General features: G+C 41.4%; 2 protein-coding genes across 2 annotated transcripts in view; both read right to left on the reverse strand.

Moving 5' to 3' along the window:
• Positions 1-12,355, reverse strand: part of hopx (HOP homeobox) — a 35,469-nt gene extending 23,114 nt beyond the window's left edge. Inside the window, exon 1 of the mRNA XM_059654329.1 lies at positions 12,319-12,355. Coding sequence (XP_059510312.1) covers positions 12,319-12,340 — 22 coding nt within the window. The 5' untranslated portion in view covers positions 12,341-12,355. The remainder of the gene's footprint in view (positions 1-12,318) is intronic.
• Positions 12,356-16,189: 3,834 nt separating this feature from the next.
• LOC125457126 (cingulin-like) overlaps positions 16,190-26,987 on the reverse strand; it is a 57,241-nt gene continuing 46,443 nt past the window's right edge. The window contains exons 15-17 of the mRNA XM_048540909.2: positions 24,828-24,971; positions 19,225-19,285; positions 16,190-19,109 (exon numbers count right to left, since the gene is read on the reverse strand). Coding sequence (XP_048396866.1) covers positions 19,030-19,109; positions 19,225-19,285; positions 24,828-24,971 — 285 coding nt within the window. The 3' untranslated portion in view covers positions 16,190-19,029. The remainder of the gene's footprint in view (positions 19,110-19,224; positions 19,286-24,827; positions 24,972-26,987) is intronic.

Below are 26,987 nucleotides of genomic sequence, written 5' to 3' on the forward strand. Positions count from 1 at the left end.
TAATCATAATGTATTACAAGCCTTGATTGCACAGAACTCTTATGAATAATATAGCTTTAGGCAAATATTTACATTTTGTTGAAATGACGAATTAAACACACCAAAGAGATGGACAGGATGAGACTAGGCATTGCATTGGACTTATCCCAAACTGTCACAACATAACTACGTGTAACAACACCCTCCAGTTTCATTCCATCTGTGGTCATGTAATCTCCAGGGAGAGGCAAAAGAAAGACAGATGAGAAACATCCTAGCCTCGAGCAATTTGAGAGAAGAAAATGTCTTGGTAATACTTTGCACCTCTTTAAGAGTAACAGAACAAGCTCTAGAGATTGTAGCGAGCAGAAGGTAAGTAACCAACTTCGCACTGAGCTTTTACGGACAGTTCTATTAAGTCACAACAACAAGTTATCCAACTCCTTTTTGAACTGATGCAGTGAATCTTCACACAAACTAATGTTGCTCCACACATTGATGAAAATGCCTGGTTCAATTAGCTCGTCTACATTCACAGACACTGCTTGCTTTCGTCCTTTGTTTCCATGACTTCTTGTCTCTATTGTGCATTATTTATTAAACTTATATTTTTATCGATCTTGATCTTTGTCTTTGCAGCTTTTGGGTTTAATATCTTTATATTTGTTTGTTGTTTCTCTCAACAACCCGAGTGAGTCTCCTTTCTCCAGCACGTTTCTCATCTTTTCATAAGCACGTAGTTTATAAGGACCCAGCTTTGATGCAGCATGGGCAGCCTCTTGTTTCTGAGCCCGAAGGTCATGGATTCAAACTGTACTCCAGAGAATTGACTCATAACCTAAGTTAACACTTCAACATTGACGGAGTGTTACTTTGCCCGCTAAATGTCGCTGAGGCCCTATTTTAGTCAGATGTAAAATATCCCATAGCTCTTTTCAAAGAAGGAAAAGGAAGCAGTCTATTTGGTTAATACATTTCGATTATCCCACACTCAGAAAAATAGATGATGTGATCATGTATCTCATTGCAGGTGGGGTCTTGTGGTCTATAAGCTGGCTGACGTGTTTCCTTTTGTTACAAGTGAAACTACACTTCAAAGGCTGTGAAGCACTTGAGACATTCTGAGGTCATGACAAATGCTACAAAAATGCAAATTCTTCCATTTTTCAGTGGTTCCTCATCAAACTTACAACGTCTCTCTGCCATGGAGTTGTTTTTTGTGTATATGAATTGGTGCCTATCAAGTTCTACAGAATAATTAATATTGAGGGTTTAATTTTTGACTGGCTGATCATTAAAGCTTCTTAGCCAAGAATGTGCCTATAATTATCTTCAAGTACTGGGCTCGTGGGATCACAGCTGCAGACCTCATAGAAGGAAGTTATAATTAAGGTTAACACTTTAACAAGGAGCAGATGTACCTCTTGACGTTGTGAAACACCAAGGGTGGATAGTTAGGATGTGCTAATTGAAAAATCAAGATGTATGATGAATTGGATGAGATGCAGACTTGGGTGGAGCTGTAGCCTGTACAGACTCAGCACAATACTGATTCACAAAAAGATTCATTAATTACAGGTACAATGGGGCTGCTGACAGGAAAGTGTATTTGCCGGAAGTTTGCTCACCCATCATTTTCTTCCTCCATTTATGAACCTAATGGTTAACGCTGAAAGGCTCAGACCCTTTTCCACCATTGCTTTTCCATATCTAGCTGCGATTTTTTCATGAGCAGCATGTATGGAACCATATATTCGCAACACTGTAAAGTACAGGTATACATTGGAACAAATAATAAACATGCGCTGATTAGACAATTGGAGCAACTTAAATTTATTCAATGCAGGAGGAAGTGGCTTTCAGACTCGCAATTTGTTGTCACAGCTGGACCTGAAGTTGCCATGTGATTCCCTTCAGGCTGTCTGCTCAATTTGGGTGTAATCAAAATAAATAACACTAACGATTTTATGCTTCTACATGCAAGAGGGGTATCACCATTCCACCTCATAATGGAATCTCCATGATCTTTTCCATTAACTCGTAAAATTCCGTTCATCAGAAGTAGTCTTCATGCCCAAAACTGTCCCATCTCTTCAGATCAGAATGACAAGTTTTTGCTGATTTTGGAGGGTTTTCTGCACATTGTACCCAGATCCTTGGATGAACAAGGGTCCCAGTGATCAGACTGAACACCTGAGCTGCAGTGACAAGCAGTCAGTTCAGCCTGGGAACATAGAAGTAGGTTATTCAGCCTCTTGTGCTGTTCTGTGGTAGGACTGTTCTCCCATTGCTGCAGCAATGTATTCAAATTACTTTAACTTCCTTTTGTTTAGTTTAAGTTTGGTAAATTAATCTTCCCTCAGTACCTCACAACCTTATGTTCACCAGCGTCTTGCAGCCACACTAGTGAGTCCACCCTGCTGGAGTAATTAGCTAATTGAAGGCAGCGGCAACTCGCAGTCGATTGTTTAGTGTCTTATTTTGTAATCCTCAGCTGCACTCTGAAGGAAATATTCTTTTCCCTTGCCTTAAGTACAATCCAACTCAGCATGTGAGGCCCCATTGGCTCTGATCCAGCATCAGTTGCTTGAATCATGAGAAATCCGACATCCAGGTTTATGCCTTGTCTTGTGCAGTGTCCACTGCACACGTTGCAGCCCAATGAAAACTCCACACCTCGATGTTTTGACTGGTACCACATGATGAGGTAGATATGGTTCTGCATGATATATTGAGATGTCACAGTAAAAATCACAGCAATTTCATCTCTAATACGAGTGATTATAACAATAGAAAGAAAGGACTTAATTTTGATTGCATCTTATCTTTATTCTATGAAGTGTTCAAGACCAATATCTCCTTTGATTTTGAATGTTGCTGAAAAGAAACAAAAGTTACTGAAACTTTTAACCTTGCACACATTGAGACAATTGCCAGAATGCCAAATTTTCAATGGTTTTGGCAGATTATAGTACCGAAGAAAAGCGTGCTGATTGGTTGGCAGGTTAACTCAATTAGCTGTAGCATTGCTATGGAGAAACTGTTGTTAACTATAGGCTTCCCAAACTCATAGATAATTTTTTAAAAAATACAAAGTGTGAACATATTCCTTTTATTTTCCAAGAATGGGACCTCAAAAATGAATATATGTCACCTCAAACAATTGCAAATGAGCCATATTAGTTATGTGAACACTCAGTCTTGTTCAGCTGGTGTTGCCCAATTACAGGATCACATCTAACAACAGATTGCTCATCCTACACTTCCAACAACATCACATTACGGGTTTAATCAACATATCTACCATTTGTAGCTGGAGATAACAAGATGTAGAGCTGGATGGACACAGCAGGCCAGGCAGCATCAGAGGAGCAAGAAAGCCAATGTTTCGGGACTGGGCCTTTCTTATCTTGTTATCTCAGACTCCAGCATCAGCAGTTCCTACTATCTCCCATACGTAGCAGGAGGTTGTTTACACACTCAGGTCAAACTAGAACAAGTGGGCATTGCCTCAAAATAAGGGTCAGCAGATTTAGGACTGAGTTGACGAGGAGCTTCTTTGCCCAAAACTGTGGAATTCCCTGCCCAGTGAAGCAGTTGAGGCTACCTCAATGAATGGTTTTAAGGAAAAGCGAGATAGATCTTTGATCAATAAAAGAATTTTGGGTTGTGGAGAGAGGGCGGACAAGTGGTGTGAGTCCACGAAAAAGATCAGCCATGATTTTATTGAATGGCAGAGTAGGCTCGATGGGCCAGATGGCCTACTCTTGCTCCTATTTCTTATGTTGTTATGTACATTCCTACCCGGCACCAACATTCCACCTAAATCTTTTCTTCTGCATGAACCTTCACACTCCACGCATGGCAGCAAATTCAGAACTGTAATTAAAGCAGCGATTGGTGTCAACACGCTAATCACTATGTGCAGAATGTTGGAGCATCATGTGTCTTACAGGGGACATTGCCCAGCAGTTTGAGGTCTCATTGACCCAGTTCTAGTCACAAATGCTTGATTCATGAGAGATTGTGATTTTGTTTTAGTCATTCATAGGATCAGACCATCTCTGGCTAGATCAGCATTTTTCATCCAACCCTAGTTTCCCAGGGAGCTGTTTAAAGTCAACCACATTGCTATGAGTCTGGAGTCGTACATAGGCCAGGACAGGTAAGGATGACAAATATTTTTCCATAAAGAATATTAGCAAACCAGACTGATTTTATGACAATCAACACTGATTACATGATTGGCAAAAGATTGGCCCTTTTTGATAAATGCCAGATTTTTTCCAGCTTATGCCAATGAATTTTCACAGTCAAGTCAGCATAATGTCATCTGTGCAAAACTGGTGCAGTGTTGAGCAGATTGTGGGTGTCCCTCACCACTTGTATCCCAGTGCTATGATATAATTTCAAACTCTATACCGTATTTTAATTTTCACTTGGATGGGTTCGAATTGTCTGAGTTTCAAGCCACCCTTTTATTGGACAGTGTTGTGTGTACCTGTCACATAATGAGCTGTCCTCATATAAGAACGTGACAGCAACGCTTTTGTATCCTGTTGTAACACTCCTGGCATAAAGATAAGCAAGGAATATAAGTCGACCACTCGATCTTTAAGCCTGTTCTGCCATTTAATAAGATCGTGGCTGATCTGGTTTTAAGCTCAAATCTACTTTCCTTCATATCCCTGACAATGTTTCATCCCATTGGTAATCAAGAACCTATGACTGCCTTAACAATATGTAAGTATCATGTCTTGTACATGAAGCAAAGGGCTACATTACTTGCAGTTATCAACATGACAGCTCTGCTGAGTGGTAGAAATGGTTGCAACAATGTCAGAACAATGAACTTTTCAAAGCTGTAACTTTGGATGTTTTGTTTTGGTAAAGATGTAGTAGAAAAGATGATGCTTTGGATGAGTGTGGGAACCCCTGGAGTCTGTCTAGAATGGATAGTGTTAGCAAAAAGAATGAATGTCTGGCACTGATCCTAAGCATAGGTGCATAACAAACTTACTGATCTCTGGAAGTTTGAATCTCATGGATTCAAACTTTGGTAATAATTAATGTATTACGTTGCAGTGCCTCCTAACCACACTTCACTGCTAGTTTGACACAACATTACAGGAGGTGATTACTTAACCTTCTGGCAGCTGTCTAATTGTTTTTCAAATCTATAGATGTATTGTGTTTTAGTACTGTACTCTGTATTTCTGCCACATCAAGTCATTTTTCATTGTGACCATGCAACGCAGCAGAAAACAAACAGCACAGTCAACAAAAGTAACTATAAACAAAACAGAAAATGCTGGAAGCATTCACACAGCAGGTCAGTAGCTGTGCCAGCGATCCATCTCATTATTTATTTCATGCTGACCTTGAGTTTCACTAGTTTCTCCTTTTCACATCTACATCACCTGTTTACTGCATGTCCACAGGTTCTCACAGAGAGGATGATGGCTGTGGCCATCTGGGATTCTGACTGAAGCCAATTTTTCTTCTTACACTCTGCATTACCAATGCCCCGTTGAGTACCGTAATTATGTATCATGTATCAGTCTGCAATATACTTAGGAATATAGGCTAGCCTGCACTGCTTGTTCCAATCCCATCATTTCTTAAGTGGAAGTAGTATGTCCAATGGAATACTCATAGATTTAACTAAATCTACTGCCTCATAGTGATATGTGGAGATCACCTCTAAAAGAGTGGATAGAACAGTGGGAAATCCAAAGACACAATGAAATAAGCAGTGAACTGCAGGGATCAACCTGCAATAAATCTTTGTAACAATTGTGTAGACTCCTCTATAAAGAATTGAAACATGGTTGAATGAGGCAACCATCTAATATGTGTTTCATGTGGGGTCTGAGCTTCAGCAGTGCCTTTCACAGCCAGGTGTGCCACAAAGATTAGTGTTGGGTTCACTGCTTTTCATCATTCATATAAATGATTTGGAGAGAATATAGGATGCATGGTTATAGTTTGCAGATGACACTAAACTAGGTGGTGTAGTAGACAGCGAGGAAGATTATCTCAGAGTACAACAGGACCTTGATCAGATGGGCCAATAGGCCAAGGAGTGGCCAATGGAGTTTAACTTAGATAAATGTGAGGTGTTGCATTTTGGTAAGGCAAACCAGGATAGTACTTATACAGTTAATGTAAAGTCTTGGGAAGTGTTGTCGAACAGAGAGACCTCGGGGTGCAGGTGCATAATTCCTTGGAAATTGAATCACAGGTAGACAGGGTGTTGAAGAAGGGATTTAGCCTTTATTGATCAGAACATTGAGGATAGGAATTGGGACACCATGTTGCAGCTGTAGAGAACACTGGTGAGGTCACTTTTATAATACTGCATGCAATTCTCGTCACCCATCTATAGGAAAAATGTTGTTAAACTTGACAGGGTGTGGAAAAGATTTCCAAGGATGTTACCAGCACAGGAGGTTTGAATTATAGGGAAAGGCTGAATAGGCTGGGGCTATTTTCCCTGGAGCATTGGAGGCTAAGGGATAACCTTATAGAGGGGCATGGATAGGATGAATAGCCAAGGTTCTTTTTTCTAGAATGGGACAGTTCAAAACTAGATGTCATAGTTTTAAGATGAGAGGGGAAAAGATATAAGAAAGACCTGAGAGGCAACATTTTTCACAGAGAGAGTAGTGCACATATGGAATGTGATGCCAGAGGAGGTGGTGGAGTTGGGTACAATGACAGTATTTAAATGGCATCAGGATGGGTATATGAATAGGAAGAGTTTAGAGGGATGTGGACCAAATGCTGACAAATGGGACTAAGTCAGATTTTGATGTCTGGTTGCACAGATGAGTTGGACCAGAGGATCTGAGTCTATGCTGTATGACTCTATGATTCTATGACTGTAAGTCTTCAATGCAGTTGAAAAACCAGTAGAAAAAAACCACGTGAAAGTAGTGCTCATAGTCAAAAAGGATGATGCATTAGATTCAAGGAACTATAGAACCATTGTACATATGTCATTCTCATATTGGATTCATAATAGTTTCAACTATAGGAGAAAACTTCAGCATCATATGTGCAATAATAACAAATTTAAGCAGCATCAACATAATGAAGTGATAAGTGCAATTTCTTATTTATATTTTGTCTTGAGCCTTGGTAAGTTTAATTCTTGGTGCACAGGCACATTCCCATCATAATGCTAAGCGACTGACAAAAAGCTCACCTCACCATCTGATGCAGAGCGAGATAGTAGAAACTGCAGATGCTGGAGAATCTGAGATAACAAGGTGTAGTACTGGATGAACACAGCAGGCCAAGCAGCGTCAGAGGAGCAGGAAAGCTGACGTTTCGGGCCTAGACCTTTTTTCATCTGACGGCCCAGGTTATCTGGGCCCAATGCACATCAGCTCCATAGGTATGGAGTATTAGATCACAACTTTCAATATTTTGAAAGTTACGAATTGTAACATGAGGACTTAAAACTGAACTCACTGCATGATGGCTTTATTTTAGTTAATGTGTCTTGAAACAGATAAAGATTTAAAACCATCCAATTAAACATTTAAATGGGAGACAAGTTATACAAGATTCACCAAGATATCAATTCCAGTACATTGGGCTTATACTATGATTACACCAAAATTAATCAATCAAACAAGAATTTGCTTATGCCAGCCACCTCCTCGATCTCTCCAGGCAATCTTTTCTATATATCAACAACACTTAATAAAATATTGCAAAACTGAGGAGCTGTAATTGGGCATTTAGCAAGGGTAAGTGGGTAATTAATAGTGATAATGGAAGAGGTGAATGCCATTGGGAAAATTTACAATGGAGTGTCTGCCAGCAGAAGAACAAAAAACACATTACAAATTAAAGAATAAAAATCTTGTTGGGAACATTTCCAAGGCCATGGCATTTGGATAGTATTCATACAATGAGAAGATATTTTTATGATGTAGCCAAAAAGTTAATATTAAGATCTAGATGGATGGAAGAAGAAGTTAAGTTACCATCTCTAAGTTACCAGGTGTGGTTTGCAACGCTATAGTCTTGTTATAAAAAAAGGTCTACATTAATCTCTCTTCCATACTTTGCAGCACATTAGCATCTCATTCGACTCACTGTCCTTATAAAAATTAATTATTTTTGATAACATGTTCAGATAGAGGTTTACCTTGTGATATTTTGTTCCACGTGCTCTGTAAATTCTGAAGCAAATCCTTTTTTTAATCAGCCAATTTGTTCAGGATGTTATTATACACCTCTGGAGCAGTTGGAACCTAAACACGGGCCTCCTGACTCAGAGGTGGGGGTACTAACACTGCACCACAAGAAGCCTGAGCAAATCTTCCATTTTTATAGCCATCATTATTAATCACCTGTTTCGCAATCATTGACTCATCCTCCCTCCTCTGCAACAAAATGCATTGTTTTTATTCTTTTATGCAACATTAATATGCCTGGCAAGACCAACATTTATTGCCCATCCCTAATTGCCTTCAAAGTTCTAAAGGTAAGCTGCTATGTTGTACTGCTGCAATCATTTTTATAAAAGTTTTCTCATTGTCCTATTAGATGCAGAATTGAATTCAATATTCTTTATTGTCACATGTATTCAATATGAAATACAGTGAAAAGTATGTACCACGGCAGTGCATAAGTGCCATTCACATTAACTTAGAATAAAGTAGTCAAAAATGGATAACTTAAAGAGAGTCCAAACTTTCCTTCTCCAATGCTATACCAGGTCACCACCAGAGTCCTGCTCCAGGCTTCCCAACCCACACCGTGCCACTGAGAATATCCCGCTCTGGACTTCCCAGAACATGCCACGCTGCCGAGACCATCCCTCGGTTCCTCCATTGCTCAAGGGATGCAGCCCCTTATCTCAAGCTGCCTTCCCTTGCCTGCCACCACTCCCACTGCCACCTCGTGCTTGCTGCCCACGCGATGTTCTGACGCTGCTTCCCACGTGCTTTCTGGATATTTGCCCCAGTGATAGTGAAGGAACAGTGAAACATTTCTCAACCAGAACAAGTCAGGTCCAGAGATATTAGAACACCGCGTAAGTTCCCCTCCGAGCCACTCGCCAACCTGACTTGGAACTATATTATGTTTTCTTCACTGCCAGGAACTACCTCTCTAATGGTACAGCGGGTCTACGTACACTACATAGACTGCAGTTCAAGAAGACAAATCACCAGCACTTTCTCGAAGGCAATTAGGGATGGGCAATAAATGTTGGCCCACCATCAGCCAAGTCTGTATCCACTGAATGAATAAAAAAACTTTTGTTTCTGTTAGCAGAATTCCAATACTTGTCTTTCATTCAATATGTAACTCTTATGGGATAATTTTAGACTTTTATATCCTTAACAATATAATGGCTCACATCAGTTCCAGCCTATCAAATTGCCTTGATCCATTGCAATTCGCCAACTGACACAACAGGTCCATGGCCCTACACACCCCTGGAACATCAACACAATAAGGATACCTACATCGGCTCCTACTTATTGACTACATCTCCACCTTCATGACCATAATTCCAAACAAACTCGCCTTTAAACTGTGAGATCTAGGTCTCGACTTTCCTCTCTGTAACTGGATTCTCAGTTCCTGACCCAGGGGCCATAATCAGTAAGAATAGGCGATAACATCTTCTCCAGCATAATCCTCAGCACCATGCCCCGCAAGGCTGTGTAGTCAGCTCCTTACTATACTCCGTAGGCAATCACGACTGTGTGACCAAATTCTGTCCCAACTCCATTTACAATGACAAGGCAGAATACAGCAAAGAGATTGAGTACTTTGTGGCATGGTGTAAAGATAACAATCTCTTCATCAATGTCAGCAAAATGAAGGAGTAGGTCATTGACATCAGGAAGTGGAGTGGAGGACACGCTCCTGTCTGCATCAATGGTGCTGAAGAGGAGATAGTGGAGACTGTCAACTTCCTGGGAATGGCGATCACCAACAATTTGTCCTGGTCCACCCACGCCATGCTACAGTCAAGAAAGCACAATGTCTCTAGTTCCTCAGGACACTGAGAAAATTCAACATGTCCACAAAGACTCTGACCAATTTTTATGGAGGTACCATAGAAATCACCCTGGATGTATCTGAATGTATCACAGCATGGTTTGACAACTGAACTTGCAATGGATCAAGGCAATTTGATAGGCTGGAACTGATGTGAGCCATTATATTGTTAAGGATATAACATAGGAGAGACATGAAAGCAACCCTTTCCATCACACAAGCCAGCCTTTCATCCATTGATTCCATCTCTCCTTCCCACTGTGTTGGGAAAGCAACTAACCTAATCAAAGACCCCATCCCAGTTATACTCTCTGCCACCCTCTTCCATCAGGCAGAAGATATAAAAGTTTGAATACACATACAAACAGATTCATGGACAGCTTCTTCCAGGCTGTTATCAGACTTTTGAATGGATCTCTCAAATGTTAATTCATTTTTCACAGCATCTCGTGACATGTGACAGCAATAAATCAAACTTAGACTCAAAAAAACTCAACTTGCAGGCGAACATCTGTACTGATGCAGTATTTCACTATTCCTGGTCTCAGTGATTCATAGGCTGCAGTCTGTGAAGGGATTCAATGGGAGTAATTTTGATCCCGTAATGGTGCAGAGCAAGTGACGGCAAATCAGCAGCCTGTTTTAAATTTTTATGACTGTTTTTCATCCAATTCAGTCAGCTGCCGATTTACTGTCACCCATTTTATTGCAGTAAGTGAAAATGACTGCAATCAGTGTATCTGTAGAAGCACAGGCTAAAACTGTGAAACAGTAAAGGACTTCCCTGCAATTTTCTTTAATTCTAACTGATTATTATAACTAACTACAAGGCAAAACTATTGGTGTAGGCTGTTAAGCAGACGATCTCCATTTTTAGCCTTTGAGAATTCACATCCGTGATTACATGCAGTATATGGCACTGTAGAACAGCATAATATGTTGATTTTGGGATTAACTCTTGCAACTCCCTCTCTCTGTTGAGAGTCGGAGGCATAATGTAGCTTGGGCTATCCATGTTATTTATTTATTGCTGCTCATTGAATCATATTATAAATGACACTAATTTTAGTGGAACTAAAGCTAAACATTCTGGATCCCAGATGTCCAAAATGAGAACACAAGATACTGAAAACACTTAGCAGGTCCGGCAGGTGCAGGGAGGGAGAGAAAGAGAGAGAGAGTGAGAGTTATTATTTCGGGTCTTTGAAATTGAAGGATCATGAAAATATGAAATGTTTTGACCAAACAAATGTAGGAGGAGAAGAGAGGAAGTGAAAAAAACAAAGTCTGTGATAGGGTAGAGGGTGATAGAGATGAACTGATTGAAGAATTTATGGTACAAAAGGCAAAGGGAGAGGTAACAGTTGTCGTAAAGAAACTAAAGATTTGTCCAGAGTAGATAGGAAAGACAGAGTAATGGATGGTCATATCTGAAGGCAGCAACTTGAAACAAAGTTAAGATTGACACATGCAAATTAAAACGAAACAAAATGAGTAGATCATTTACAGTATGAAATTGTTGCACTCAATGTTGAGCCAAGAAGGTTTTAAAATGTGAAATGCTAATTCTTGACTGTGCTTTCACAGTGACCTCTTCATCCCTTTCTTGCTGCCCTGTTCTGTTGATACTCAATCTAAGCGTGAGGAACAGCATCTCATCTTTCGATCAGGCCTACAGAGCTCTCAGGAACAGCCAGCTGCTTTACTTGCGTCACAAGAGATTCGACTCTATAAACATTTAAGTCATCTGCAATTACAGAAAATGTACAATGCAAATGTCTACTCAATTCTGGAAGTCTCATGACTCATGCATTCTTTAGCACTCACAGCTCCCAGAGTTATTTGAGGTCTCTGCACAAATGCTAGTTTGGATCTAAGGTGACAAGAAATATCCACTGAGGACGTTGCCTCATGACACCTGCACATCATGCCCAGACCCCCACAAAGGAGTGTTACAATGTCATTCATCAATCAACCAGGGTTATTATTGAGCAATTCATTAGTTTGATTAAATACACTTCTGCCGCTGGATTGCTCAAGGAGAGCAACCTATACACAGTGGATGCCTAGGCTATTTGTGGTTTGTTGTGCATTGCTTTTGAGCTTTTGGCAGAAGCTGCAATCCTCAGCTAATGAGCAAGAAGACACAGAATCTGAGGAAGAGGTCATAAATATCACAGCAGTTTCTCCTGATGGTACAGCAATGGAGAGATGTGCCAGAGCATCTTGAAGAAACATCATTATGCATTGATTTGCATAGAATGAGGAGACTAGTTAACGTGTACAACATAGTCTACAAAACATTACCTGCTCTGGGTTCTGTCTGCATCTTCCAGGAACGACTGCTACCCCATTTCCTCTGCCATCTAGAAGGACAGAAGGAGTAAATCTTTGACATATACAATCACACTTGAAGACTTCACCTGAACAGATATGCTCTGCACATGGCCATATGTTATTAAAGCAGTCATTGCTGACGTTCCACTTTCGTGACTTGATTTTATGGACAAATCCAAGAGTTTCAGTTCAATGCAGATTGATTGTGGAGAACAGAAGGTCAATAGCTACCTACAGCTTTAAACTTCTTTAGAACTTTGTTTGCTCATACTAGTGTTAACTACTACAAGTCATGGTCATTTGAGATATACCAGGTTCTAATCTTACTGTTGTTTTGCTGAAAGATTATTATTTGTGCATCAATCTCTCTCTTCAGATCTATTTCTGATATAATTTACTTCACCGACACTGTTGTATTTCATGCCCAGTGGGAAGCATCTCTGTGATATCATTGCAATGTTGCTTTAGGTTCCTAAAGCCCTTACACAGCAAACATCATCTAGGTGCTTTCCCTGGCCATAAACATTGATTAAAATGTATATACATTCTGAACAAATTATTTAGGTTACTTTATTTTTTTCCTTTAAGGGGACATATTCACTTTGTCTGGTACTTGGCCTTTTGTTCATGGGTGCTCAGTCTGAACTTGGCTGCCAGTGGGCTTTCACTGCTGTCACTGTTTTTCCCCGTTTCCTTTAAAAGATGGTTTCCTCTATTACTGACCGTAAAAAAACTTTTATTCATTTAGAGCTGTTTTAGTGGACTCTCTGTTGGAGCTTTCTGTTCTGAGATTCCCGCTTCACAGTAGTTTTTTCCACTCTATGGTTCTTCTGGTTCATCATCGGGCTTAATGCTGAAAAAAAAAGATTTTTTGCGTTCTTCTCCAAATAATCTCTGGCTTGTTTTTGATTTTCATTTCTCCAACCATTTTCCTGGCACTGGATGCCACTGCTGCCAATATCTTTTGCGTGTGGTTTTGTGCATGCATCTGTGAGTTTGCATTCACAATGGACTAATCAAGGAGAAGGTCAAAAACTGTTTCACTGTTTCCCTACCCTCCTTATCTGCATGCACACCATGCCATTTAATGTCTCATCCCTTGTCATTTACATCCAATTGTATTCTCCAAACACTTTGCAACATTTACTCTGCATGTTCAAAATCGCTCATGGAATGTGATTATCACCAACTGGGCCAGCATTTATTACCCTTGAGGAGGTGGTGGTGAGGTGCCTGCTTAACTGCTGCACTCTATTTGATGTAGGAGGACTCACACAATGCTATTAGGGAGGGAATTCCAGTGTTTTGACTCAGCGGCATTGAAGGAACGGTGATATATTTCCACACCAGGATTCCAAGTGGCTTCCAGGGGACATTATAGGTTCTCAAACTTACCCGCCACATGCCACAGTGTGGAGCTGCAAGAACACAGAAGGCCAGGCCCAAAATGTTGGCTTTCTTGCTCTTCTAATGCTGCCAGGCCTACCATGTTATCTCAAACTCCAGCATCGGTGGTTCTTACTATCTCTGGCCTCATGCCATGCTGTGCTGAGACTGACAACACCAGACTAGCCCTTGACTCGCACACAAACGCTTCTTGATGCCCCATGACAGCCCTGTCGATACAATGCCACAGTGGCACTAACCCTGACAGATCCAAAGAGGTTGTTCACATGTGTGTGTGTGTGCGCGCGCCACTGGAGTCAGCACTGCAGGCTGAACCTATGCTTACCAACCTCCTGAAATCACCGATCTCCTTGGTCTGTTGGGAGAGTCTAAAGTTGTCACCACTTGCGATAAGCACCTCCCACTGATCCCAAAGAGGAGATCCTGCAAGGGCTCATTGCTAAACTGTAGGGCTGCAGGTTATCCATCCTGCAACATTTTGGGTGGAGGATAGATGATGTAGGTGACAGCTGATCTAGCACTGTGCAGTTTGGGTGGGAGTCACATAGGTGGCAACAGGAATACAATGGGGTATGATTTTACTGGGGCAGTGATACAGCTGACAGCACTGAAGTCCACTGGGATGTGGAGATGCTAGGGGTCCAAACAAAAAGGTAACGTTGGAAAAGATAATGAAGGTCAGTTTAATATCGTTAAGTTCTGCTCCTGCCTGCAGCTATCTTAAAACTCAACCAAAACTTTGAGGTGGTCAGTTGACAATGGGTTTGGGCACTTCCTTCCTGTTCCTTCCTGCATGACTGATTACCACCAGCCTTTTAAATTTGGAAACATCGTCAACTCTGTTTTTGCCTTTGAGAAACTCAAGTGTCAAAAATCCATTTCCGTCCATTAACTCCGAATCTCTCTTCACAGACAGTGCTAGACTAGCAGAGCATTTCCAGTATTTTTATTTTTTTTAGTTCTGATTCTAATAGGGTCAGCAGTTTTACGATGCTGCAACTTTCACACTTCATAAAAAATTGAAGACGTTTTTGCTAAAATGACCCGCAGCTGAAGTCATACTCAATAATTTGATGATAATTTGGTAAGAAGCTGATAATTTAAACAAAAACAACATAACTGAAAAATAGCCCTAAATAAAGACTTGTTACCAAGATCACTGAAGTGCTAATTTTAACCATTGGATTTCACAATTTCTATTTTGGAATAGTGTTCATTAATTAGACGCATAGAGCTTTACAGCACGGAAATAAACCCTTTGGTACAACCTTTTCATGTCGACTAGGTATCCTAAATAAATCTAGTCCCATTTGCCAGTATTTGGCCCATATCAGTCTAAGCCCTTCATATTCAAATACCCATCCAGGTGCCTTTTAAATGTAATTGTACCAGCCTCCACCACTTCCTCTGGCAGCTCATTCCAAACAGACATCACCCACTGCGTGAAAAAGTTGCCCCAGGTTCCTTTTAAATTTTTCCCTTCTTACCTTAAAACTGCACCCTCTAGTTTTGGACTCCCCTACCTTGGGGAAAAGACCTTGGCTACTCACCTAGTGGTCTTAGCTAATACTCATAAAAAGAAGTTACAACGGAGGGTACAGTGGAACTTATTCCCCCTTTATCTGCAACAATATTTGATTAGTTGCAGTACATGTGGGGGAAAAAAGGAGCACATTGTTGTCATAGTTGATTTCAACACTTTAAAATGGAATTGAGTTCTGATAGTGCAAAATTTATTTCCTATTGAATGATATCCCACCAGGAATTTTGACTGATTACCATTCCTGGTGTTTTCTCATCCCCTGGGCTATGTAGTTTGGTTTTAGCTCCTGGGATCAGTCTTCTCATACAAACAAACTGGATTGATGAATATTATTCCAAAACATCATTTGAAATTGCGAAATCCAGTGTTTTGAGTAAGATCTTTCTGCAAGCCAGTCTCTGCATTGTTCCAGACAACTCAGTGCAGAATGTTCCACTTTACTGCAGAAAGTATTACTGCCCTGCTAGTTAGGAGTTAGTCCTTATTAGTAGCATTAGTGTGTTCTATTCCAAACATCTATGGCTCGAATTTCTGGCTACCAATACATAAACTATTGCTCTATTTTTAGATGTGAGTTTCATCCCCTGAATTGAAACACGAGGGCAATTTTGGATTTCCCCACTGGTGAACAGGTATGGTTTTTATGACAGGCTGACAACACACAATAGTCAGTTTTACTGAACCCACCTTTTATTTCTATGTTTATGAGCTTAATTCAAAATACTGCTGAAGAGAGAGACATGACACCGAAGATATTTGTTTTGCACTCATGAGAACAAATGCAAAGCAGAAACAGATCACATTTTATTCAAATTTTCTTTTATTTATTTCTGCAAAACAATGTACACCACAAAAACATGATCACAAGGTGACAATACAGATGCAGTGCGAAACAAGATGCTGGACTTAAGTAAAATTAACAAAATACTTCACGAGATGTAGCAAGTGGAATAAAGTGTAGAAACAGAATAATACTTTTCATGTTGCAGCATAACAGGCATATACCCTGGATCACTGTTCAAGCCCTCCTGGTCTGGGGGTAGCCATGAATTTAACGATTTCCCAAATCTTAATGAACATTTTGTACACTTATTGCACTGAAGAATGTTGAACTGCACCAAGTGCATGTTTGGAGTAGTTCTCAAGATACTCTATATCGAATGCTAAATTGCACCCATCACCTTCTTGCACTCACCTTCAATTATTGCTGGCTTTTAGCCTTACATTGCTCTGTAACATAACTGAGGAATGTTTAGTTCAAAGTGCGAAGAAAAGGAACTGGGACAAGTGACCATGGCCAGATCTCTACCGCCTTTGCTCTCCTCAAACATGTGTGGTCCTTTGGACCAGTGCCCAGCTCAAACTGAATAATTGTACAGTAGGATCCTCCACTGCGGAAAATTACACTCTTTAAGAAGGCTTCAAGAACATCTTCAAGGCTGGATGGTTTCTAGTTAACGTGTTTGGATAGTAGCTGGGAAAGCACATTGTAATAATGGCTACATTGCCCATCTTCCCTCTCCTCCTGGTTACTGAGTGTTGTTAGACTTCTTCCAGTTATAGTTACAATAATGGTACAATAATAATGAGTGGACCGAGATGTGACAGAGCTTTACAGTGCGAAGCATGAATGCACAAAAGTTCACAAAGGTTGTATTAGAGCGTCAGGCGCTTCCATTCAGAGAACGGAACTGAATCAGTTGGTTGCAGCTTTATAAAAATGATCATCTCTATAGCAATCTCAGAGGAGATCCAAGAATGGCTTCACTGCCTTTGCATATCCAAGTCACTGGCACTGATTTTAATAATGGTGAGAGCTTTCTCAATCATTATTGCTTATGTATCCTTCTATTCGCTTCGAATGTTCTGCATCTATCAATATCATTGCCCAATAAAAAACTTAGCTGATTGGCAAGGTGTTATTTTCAATCACCAGTTTGGGCTATGTTAGTTCGTCTTTGCTGGGCAGTATTATCGTTCTGACAATGCACCTCCCTGACCCAGGGTTAAGGGAGTAAGATTAAGATTCCCCAAAACAAAAATTTCAAGTCTAAACTGGAGAAGTCGTGGAATCCCCACAGTGTGGAAAGAGGCCATTCAGCCCACTGAGTCTGCACCAACCCTCTGTGAAGCATCCCACCTGAACTCAATCCTGCCCAACCCTGTCCTCGTAATCCTACATTTACAATGATTGATCCAAATAGTCTGCGCATCCCTGGGTACTACAGACAATCCACTTAAACTGCACATGTTTGGACTGTGAGATGAATCCAGAGGACCTGACAAAACTCACACAGACATGGGGAGAATATGCAAACTCCACATAGGCAGTCACCCAAGGCTAGAATCAAACCTATGTCCCTGGCACTGTGAGGCGCAGTGCTAACTGCTGAACCATCATGTTACTGTAGCACTATTGGCAAATATTGCATCTTAATGACAGCTGTATGACTCCAATCATCATTTTGACAATGGTAAATTGATAAAAGCTTTTTAACCTCATAGCAGCTTTTGCAGTGTTTGTTCCTATGTTTTTCTGTAATGTTCTCCATTTTCCCTCAGACTGGATGTCTTACTATTTCTTTAGAACTCAGACCCAAGGTTGCCTTACCCATGGATCACAACACATTGTTAGCTACTTTATCCATTGTGTCTGCAATGGCCCTTTACTACAGCAATCCAAAAGCATTCCCTGTCCGTAATCAAACATCCAACCGATTTTCTATTCAAAGTTGCCAAATGGAGTCTGCCTGAACCATTACTTTTGATTAAACATTCCATTCAATGGTTTTTTTTCTCTCTGTAAATAAGCTTATTTTGTTCTCCCTCTCCTCCTGTGACAATGTAAAATTGTTAATCTCTTATCATTCACTTACTATCCATTGGAAATACTTTTTGACAATTCACTAATTCACTGCATTAAGGTACACCAGACTGATTGGAACCTGGGTAACATTTTTGACCCTGAGGTAAATTTCCAAACATATATCTGCACCCTCACAATGATGGTCTATTCCCATCTCCATAACACTGCCAAACTCTGCCCCTGCTGTTGAAAATTTTATCACTGCCTTTTTTTAAACCATTAGACTTGACAATTCCAATTATTCTTCACTGGCCACTCCCATTCTCCATAAACCCGACATCATCCAATACTCCAATGCTTATGTCTGATGTCCATTCTCCCAACAACAGGTCTTGAAGTCTACCTTATAAGAGCGTGGATCCTGACTGATCCTGGGCAACACTCATACCTACCACCCATTCCCCATTCTGAATGTCCAGCAGGTCATGGGGGAGGAGGGTAGTGGGTGGCAGGGACGTATTCCCAGGTCACTGATTGTCACTGATCACTGTTTGCCCCCAATCACATTTCTACAGCCTTGCCTATGATTATTCAATGTGAACAGAGTTCCTTTGGTTTTGTGTTGTGTTTTTACCCACTAATTAAGAAACTTTAACTGATTTCATGCAAATCCTTTACAGTTAGCAGAATGTGATTTTTTTTGCTGGATCAACCATCTAAAGAGAAATGGCAGCATATTAACCAATCTCTCCTTAATGTTCACAATATCGTGTTGAGTTTGAAAAATATATGAACTTGGCATAATTGAATGAGATAACAATTAAAGTACAGTATTGGCAAAGGTAGCATTTGAGAGATAGCTTATTACACATCTTCAGTAGCCATTTTCTGCGCAGAAAATGGATAAAGCCTTTTTAGGTTCACTTCAGCTTCTGCTTCCCCTTTTCCCATAACATTGCCTGTTTCTCACAACCTGGGAGTCTTCCCATTGTTTCCCATTGTTATCTGTGCATCACAACACACTGTTAGCTTTATAAAGATAACACGCTTAAATTCAATCAGCTTTCAAATTAACACAAAACATGAATGAAAAGTAATAATCATATTGATTTATTCCAACCTGTCAAAAGGATTTTGTGGTGATCCTGCTGCAGTCCTGTCTGTGCATCCAAATCTGTCAACTAATGTTGAAACAAGCAGTTAGAACATCCAGAAAGAGATCTGTATGTCAGAGAAAACAGTAGAAATCCTGAAAATCCTACTTCTAGATACATTTAGCTTTGTGCACTTGGGTCCTGACAGTTCCACAGCGCATAATCAGATATTGGATTGTTGGGTGAATTTTTGATATTCAAAACTTTAATAAGCTTTGGAAAAAGTTTCCAATAATGTACCAAACAAAAGTAACAAAGAATTACAATGCCTCTCCCATCATAATATAGAAATTTACCAAACAGCTGAGCTTTACAAGGAAAGTTAATGCTCAGGATAATAATTGCCATGAGTAGTTTCTAGTTTTATGAATGCCTCTGTTGGGGAACTTATCATTTTGAAACAATAGAGATTAATACTCAGATGCAGTATTTAAAAGCTTGCAGCAATGTAAAGAAAGCATGAGACATAATTTAACACACATAATAAGTTAAAAACATATAGAGTAAAATTTAATGTCTTTTTTTCAGGCAGAGGTGATGAATGCCCAATTTAAAGACTTCATCCCAGCACTGCTGGTATTCAGACACTGGAGATTTGAATAGTTGCTGCATGGGAGGTACAAAAAGGAAATTCTGTTGCGTTTACTTGGGAGGTTCCAGCTGTGAGAGTCCCATCCTGATCTACTTCACTGTGGCCTGGGGTTCCTCATTGATCCTAGGCAACACTCAGACCTACCACCCATTCCCCATTCTGAATGTACAACAGGTCATAGGGGAGGAGGGTAGTGGGTGGCAGGGACGTATTCCTGGGTCACTGATCGTGGGTGAATCCCATTGCTCACGTTCACTACTGTTGGTTTTGCTCACAGGAGAAGATGCAGAGCTATCAAGCTGGTGCTTGGAGTAAATAGTGCCCATTCAATTAAAAAATATCAATAGCATCTGCAGTGAGCTCCGTACTGCCAGCATGAAGCTGCCAAAGTGTTTGTGCAGTAAGTCTAGCACAGAAAGAATTTGCTTGCCTCATTCACCAAAGATCCTCAGACAGCACCCTCCAAACCTACGACCACTCCCATTTAGAAGGATAAGCGCAGCAGATACATGGGAACACATCAACCTCCAAGTCACACTATCCTCATGTAGAAATATATCACTGTTCCCTCACTGTCGCTGGGTTAAAATCCTGGAATTCCCTCCCCAGTGGCATTGTGGCTCAAACCACAGCAGGTGGGCTGCTGCAGTTCAAAAAGGCAGTTCACCACCACCTTCTCAAGGGCAGTTAGGGATGGGCAATAAATGCTGGTCTAGCCAATGACGTCCACATTCCACAAATGAATTTAAAAGATAACAAAGTCTTAAGAAAAGCATCACAGTAAAAAGGGGTTGGCAGGTAAGACGCAGGGCAAATAACATGCATAGGTTAAACTGTTACAGTTACCGAAAGCTAACTTGGTTCAACCTTTCAGAAACAGATAGAGCAGGCACACAGTGTGAGCACTGTCCACTGTTAACTGCCTGCAGCATGCTCTCTGACCAGTGGCATCTCAAGGTTTCCATGGCTCCTTGTTTCATGGCCAGGGGTAAAGGTGGTTGTGTTCTTTTAGTAAAATGGCATTTTGCTTATTGTTAATGTGAAGAGATGCTAAGTAAATGAAAAGCTATATCTCTGAACTTAATTTTGTCCCTGACTATTAGAGTGTGTTTTGCTGATCTGTCTCTATGCCATGTCTAATTGGGACAAATTCCAACTATTTAAGGGCAGTTTGTTAGCTGTTCCTGAGGCACCTACAAGGTGAAGGCATTGGTTATCATTCTGCGCTGTTGACTGTTTCTGTTCCCCCTGACTAGCCTGCGACTTAGTGCTCGGTAGCTTTTCCAGCTCTCAAACAGTTTCCGATTGCAAGCCCGACGTTTACCCCAGTAAGCACTTTGCTGGCTTCATGCATTGATGTTTCTAGAAGTTTCCTTCCCTGTTTGTCTTGGAGGCTATTGTTTTAAAAGGCTACCTTTATGTCTCATCTCTGCCACAGAAACAGACCATTCGGCCCAACAGGACGACATCAGTATGAATTCCATGTGATCCTCCTCCCACTCTATGACACCTCTTCCTGTTGCTCTCATCCAGCTTCCCTTTAAATGCAACAATGCTATTTAGCTCAATCATTCCATGTGGTAGTTCTAGATTCTAGATTCTTACCGCTTCATTGGGAAAGACAATGTTGTTGAATTAACTACTGGACTTATTAATGACTTTTATAATGATGGCACACTCTTTCTAACATAAGTCATTCCATCCAGTTTACATACCTTGTGATTATACTTAAATTTATTTCATGCCTATGCAAATTAGTTTGAATACTGTTCCCTGTGCCAGTTACTTCCTTGTAATTACCAACATTGTTGCCAATGTCACACAACGAGGCTTTTGAAAAGAAATTCAACATGAGAACATTGCTTTAACATACTGTGAAACAGAATAGAATGGGGATAGTTCTGTTCTGTAATTGTGTAATTTTAAATCCAAGCTGTAGTTATATAGATAGCCCTATTCTGTCTGTTGTATCACGTCACTGAAATATTGCTAATTATCATTTATATGGCCAATAATCTGAACTTTTCCTGCAATTTTTGTTTTTGGTTCTCATTTACAGCATCTGCAATACTTTCCCTTTTTGAAGAATTTCTGATGACTGGCTAAAATAGATTATGAGAAAACAAACCCAGACTGCACACGTAGGGTGGTATTCAGTGGGGGCACCAGAGGTCTCGTCTGCCAGCTGGAGAGCTGGGGGAGCCCTGTGTCGCCTCCTATTATAAGGCCCACCACTGGACAATGTGAGCCCTCTCTAGGATTCAGGACCACGAGATTAGGGGGGAATGAGGGGTGCGGGTTGAGGCGATCCTGTCAACCAGTGATTGTAGGCAGTGCTATTGGAGGCAATGGCTGCCGCCAGTAATTCACCCACCCAAGCCCAAGGATCACTCAGGGAACCAGGCCATAGGTCGCTAATGATAACAAAGTGTGGAGCTGGATGAACACAGCAGGCCAAGCAGCATCTTAGGAGTACAAAAGCTGACGTTTCAGGCCTAGACCCTTCATCAGAGAGGGGGATGGGGAGAGGGAACTGAAATAAATAGGGAGAGAGGGGGAGGCGGACCGAAGATGGAGAGAAAACAAGATAGGTAGAGAGGAAAGTATAGCTGAGGAGGTAGGGAGGGGATAGGTCAGTCCAGGGAAGATGGGCAGGTCAAGGAGGCGGGATGAGGTTAGTAGGTAGGAAATGGAAGTGCGGCTTGAGGTGGGAGGAGGGGATGGGTGAGAGGAAGAACAGGTTAGGGAGGCAGAGTCAGGCTGGGCTGGTTTTGTGATGCAGTGGGGGGAGGAGAAGAACTGAGCTGGTTTTGGGATGCAGTGGGGGGAGGGGAAGAACTGGGCTGGTTTTGGGATGCAGTGGGGGAAGGGGAAATTTTGAAGCTTGTGAAGTCCACATTGATACCATTGGGCTGCAGGCTTCCCAAGCGGAATACGAGTTGCTGTTCCTGTAACCTTCGGGTGGCACCTCCACTCGGTTCGCAACAAACAACTGCACCTCCCAGTCGCGAACCATTTCCACTCCCCCTCCCATTCCTCAGACGACATGTCCATCATGGGCCTCCTGCAGTGCCACAATGATGCCACCCGAAGGTTGCAGGAACAGCAACTCATATTCCGCTTGGGAATCCTGCAGCCCAATGGTATCAATGTGGACTTCACAAGCTTCAAAATCTCCCCTTCCCCCACTGCATCCCAAAACCAGCCCAGTTTTTCCCCTCCCCCCACTGCATCTCAAAACCAGCCCAGCCTGTCTCTGCTTCCCTAACCTGTTCTTCCTCTCATCCATCCCTTCCTCCCACCTCAAGCCGCACCTCCATTCCCTGCCTACCACCTCATCCCACCTCCTTGACCTGTCCATCTTCCCTGGACTGACCTATCCCCTCCCTACCTCCTCACCTATACTCTCCTCTCTACCTATCTTGTTTTCTCTCCATCTTCGGTCCGCCTCCCCCTCTCTCCCTATTTATTCCAGTTCCCTCTTCCCACCCCCCTCTCTGATGAAGGGTCTAGGCCCGAAACGTCACTTTTGTGCTCCTGAGATGCTGCTTGGCCTGCCGTGTTCATCCAGCCTCACACTTTGTTATCTTGGATTCTCCAGCATCTGCAGTTCCCATTATCATAGGTCGCTAATGCTTTGTCAAAAGAGTATGGATAAGTTCTAACTGTATTTAAGAGGAGCTGACACTATCTGGGGAAAGTTGAGAACATATATTTGAACCAGAGTAAGGATCATGTGGCATGGTGGTAATGTCCTCATTTCTGGGCCAGGAGGTAAGTCCCACCTGCCACAGAGATGTGTCGCAACCCACATGAGCAGGTTACTTAAAAATAACTAATACTAATTGCCTCTATGTGAAACAATACAAACAATGAAGAGGGCACACAACAGAGTGCATCCTCTGTCACAAAGTGTTGAATTGACATTATTATTTATTAATATTTATTAATTTTATTGATGTAATCCACATTGAAGCGGCTGGCCTGTGCAAGGGAGAAAGAAGTCAGCACACATTCTGGGGTTTGGGAGCTTTGTGAATAATGGCTGTGGATGACTGATGCACCTGCTCCTGCTTCTTGGCCAGAAAGATTTATACCCGTGTCTCATACACGGGAAGTTCCATGGAGTAGGGATTGTTTTCTCAGTGGACACCAACAACCCCCTCGCCCCACCCAATTTTTGATCAAGCAGATTGCTTTTGAATGGGGCATATCCATCCCACCAGCCCATCATCTCTGGGGCCCTAAAGAGAAGCTCAATGGTCTGTGTTTATTGGGCTCCTTTTCTGACCAGTTTGCTGTAGGGAGAGACCCTTATGCAGATATTAATTGCCTACTCAAGGCCTTTACTTGAAGTTGGAGCAGGAAGGCTTCCAGCCCCAAACAATAGGGAAGAATGGGAAGAGGAGTGTCATCCTTCACTTTCCACACAATTAAATGCCTCCTTCCTGCACCTTAATGCCTTGGCCTTGCTCATTAGACTCTGTCCATAGGATCATGAGTGTGGACTGGATGTACTGCCTTTTGTGCCATTAAGACTCTTGCCCTGATTTCAGTATAATTTCTACTAAGCAAGGAGGGAAGTGATCACCTGTTGCCTTACATTGACATAAGATTTCTTCCTGTTATTCAATGACAAGTGATCAATCACGTGCAAACTAAAATACTATTTAAAGGAAAATTGAAAATGGGATGAAATGAATATGGAGAATTGGGAGAAAAAACAGTTAAAATACTCCCTAGCCCCCAACTTAAAGGTTAACCTCTTTTATTCTGTTTCAGGTGCTAATGAGTTCATAATTATTTTGTGTATAACTTTCCTTTTCCAATTTTCTTTCTGTTTATCAGAAATTGTTTTGCCTCAATTTTAGAGTTAATAAGTGAAAACATGGCCTGAATCCTTTGTGCTACAATGAACAACTGCTTTTACAATGCATTGTTCCCAGGTTGAGTTCCTAGTTCAAATTGTTCACGCACCTTTAAAATGTCCTTCTGCAATGCGCGTACTTTAGCTTCCATGTTTCGCAATGATTCACAGCCTGATTTTTGTGCTAACAGCTTGTTCTCCTCTTCCAAGAGCTTCAGCTTCATCTGCTGGGTTTTAAACTTTTCGATTGTGTTCTATCAAGAAAGCAATCCAGTTTGTGTCATTGAGTAATCTGTATCCATTGTCTTTCAGCCAGCCCATGAGGTTAGTACAAGAAAGATAATGGCTTGTGGGAGACATTCAGGCATTAAGGAAAAATTTCAAAAGCTGAAGTTAAAATCAATTGACAACACTCATTGACAACAAAAAATTCTAAATTGAATGGGTGTCTTAATGTGGGACTGTTGGTGTCCATATTAAGAGTGGTCCCTTCCAAACTTCCTAAATACCTGTAAACCAGTGATTAAGAGCTCTACAATTTTGTCACTGGCATGAGACTTTTTTCATGTAATTTAATATAAAGTAGTTCTATTTTGTGCCATCTGGCACTAATTATCTCTATCAGGTATGTCTGAGTGCACGCATTCAAGCTGAAGTGGGGCTGGTGAGCTGCACAGGAATTGTAGGATAGCATGATTCTTGGGCGCTAAACTTACAAAATACAAAAACAATTAAGCGACTAGAGTGCAGAAGTGTGCCTCGTTCCAGAAAACAATACCACAAAGGTATTCTCTAAGGATACCCCTGTTTAAGATGCGAGGGAGAATTGGCTGACTGGCAGAAGTCAGGAAGTGTAGAGGAAGGGGTCTTTATCAGGATGACAGGTGGCGAGTATTGGAGTTCCGTGGGGGTCGCTTTCGCAACCACAGCTATTCATGTGATACATCAATGATCAGGACAAAGGAACTGAGAGCATTGCTGTTAGTTTTGCAGGTAACACGAAGATAGTGGAGGGACAGATGAGGAATTGGAGAGGATGCAGAAAGGTTGGAGAGGTTAGGACAGTGGGCAAAGAAGTGGCAGATGGAACACAATGTGATAAAGTGTGAGTTTATGCATGTTGGTAGAAAGCATATGGTGTAGACTAATTTTTAAATGGGAAGTGGCTTCAGAAATCTGAAGCACAAAGGAACTTCAGAGTCCTAGTTTAGAACTCTCTTAAGCTTAAGAAATGGTTCATTTGGCAGTTAGGAAGGCAAATGCAATGTTCTTATTCATTTCAAGAAGACTAGAATACAAGACCATCAATGTACTGCTGAGGCTATAAAAGGATTTGGTCAGACTGCATTTGGAATATTATCAGTAATTTTGGGCACCATATGTAAGGAAGGATACGCTGACATTGGAGGGGTTCCAGAGATGATTTATAAGGATGATCCTGGGGATGAAGGGCATGTCATATGAGAAGCGATTGATGATGCTGGGTCTGTACTCGGAGTTTAAAAGGATGAGGAGAGATCTCATTGAAACTCACAGAATGCTGAGAGGCCTGGATGGAGTGGACATGGAGAATTTATTTCCACTGATACAAGTCGAGGCCCTGAGGGCACAGCCTCAGAGTGAAGGGACAACCTTTTAGAACTGAGACAAGAAGGAATTTCTTCAGCCAAAGGGTGATGAATCCATGGAACTCATTGCTGCAGAGGGCTTTGGAGGTCAAGTCATTCAGTGTATTTATGACAGAGATGGATGGGTTCATGATGAGTAAGGAGATCAAGGGTTACAGGAAGATTGCAGGAGAATGGGGTAGAGAAACATATCAGCCATATTGAAAGGTGGAGCAGACTCAATGGGCAGCATGGCCTAATTCAGCTCCTTACGGTGTTACGGTCCTATTTCTGCACTTATCCCTGGGTATCTTTGAAAGACCCTGACACAGAAGCTGTGATGCAATGCCTCAATGGTATTGGCACCTTGCCCCAATCCATACTGGCCTCTTCAGGCCTTCTCATTCAATATTACACCCTTTCACCGCTGGAATCATTTGGAAGGCTGAAGAATTGTGGCTCCTCTGCAGCACAACACTCATTTGGTTATTGCTTTCTGTTTCTTGATGGGTATCGTTTTGGAGTTTGCTCAGTGAGTGAGGAGGCCCACCAGCTTTGTGTGCAGGGAACACCAGAAATTAAAAATCAAGGGTCTGAGCCCAGCTAACTTGTCCACAAAGCTCTTTATCCAGAAAAAAAACCCAGAAAATCAACCCTCAATGG

Source organism: Stegostoma tigrinum, chromosome 1 (genome assembly GCF_030684315.1).
Source record: "Stegostoma tigrinum isolate sSteTig4 chromosome 1, sSteTig4.hap1, whole genome shotgun sequence".
In the NCBI taxonomy this organism is placed as follows: Eukaryota; Metazoa; Chordata; class Chondrichthyes; order Orectolobiformes; family Stegostomatidae; genus Stegostoma; species Stegostoma tigrinum.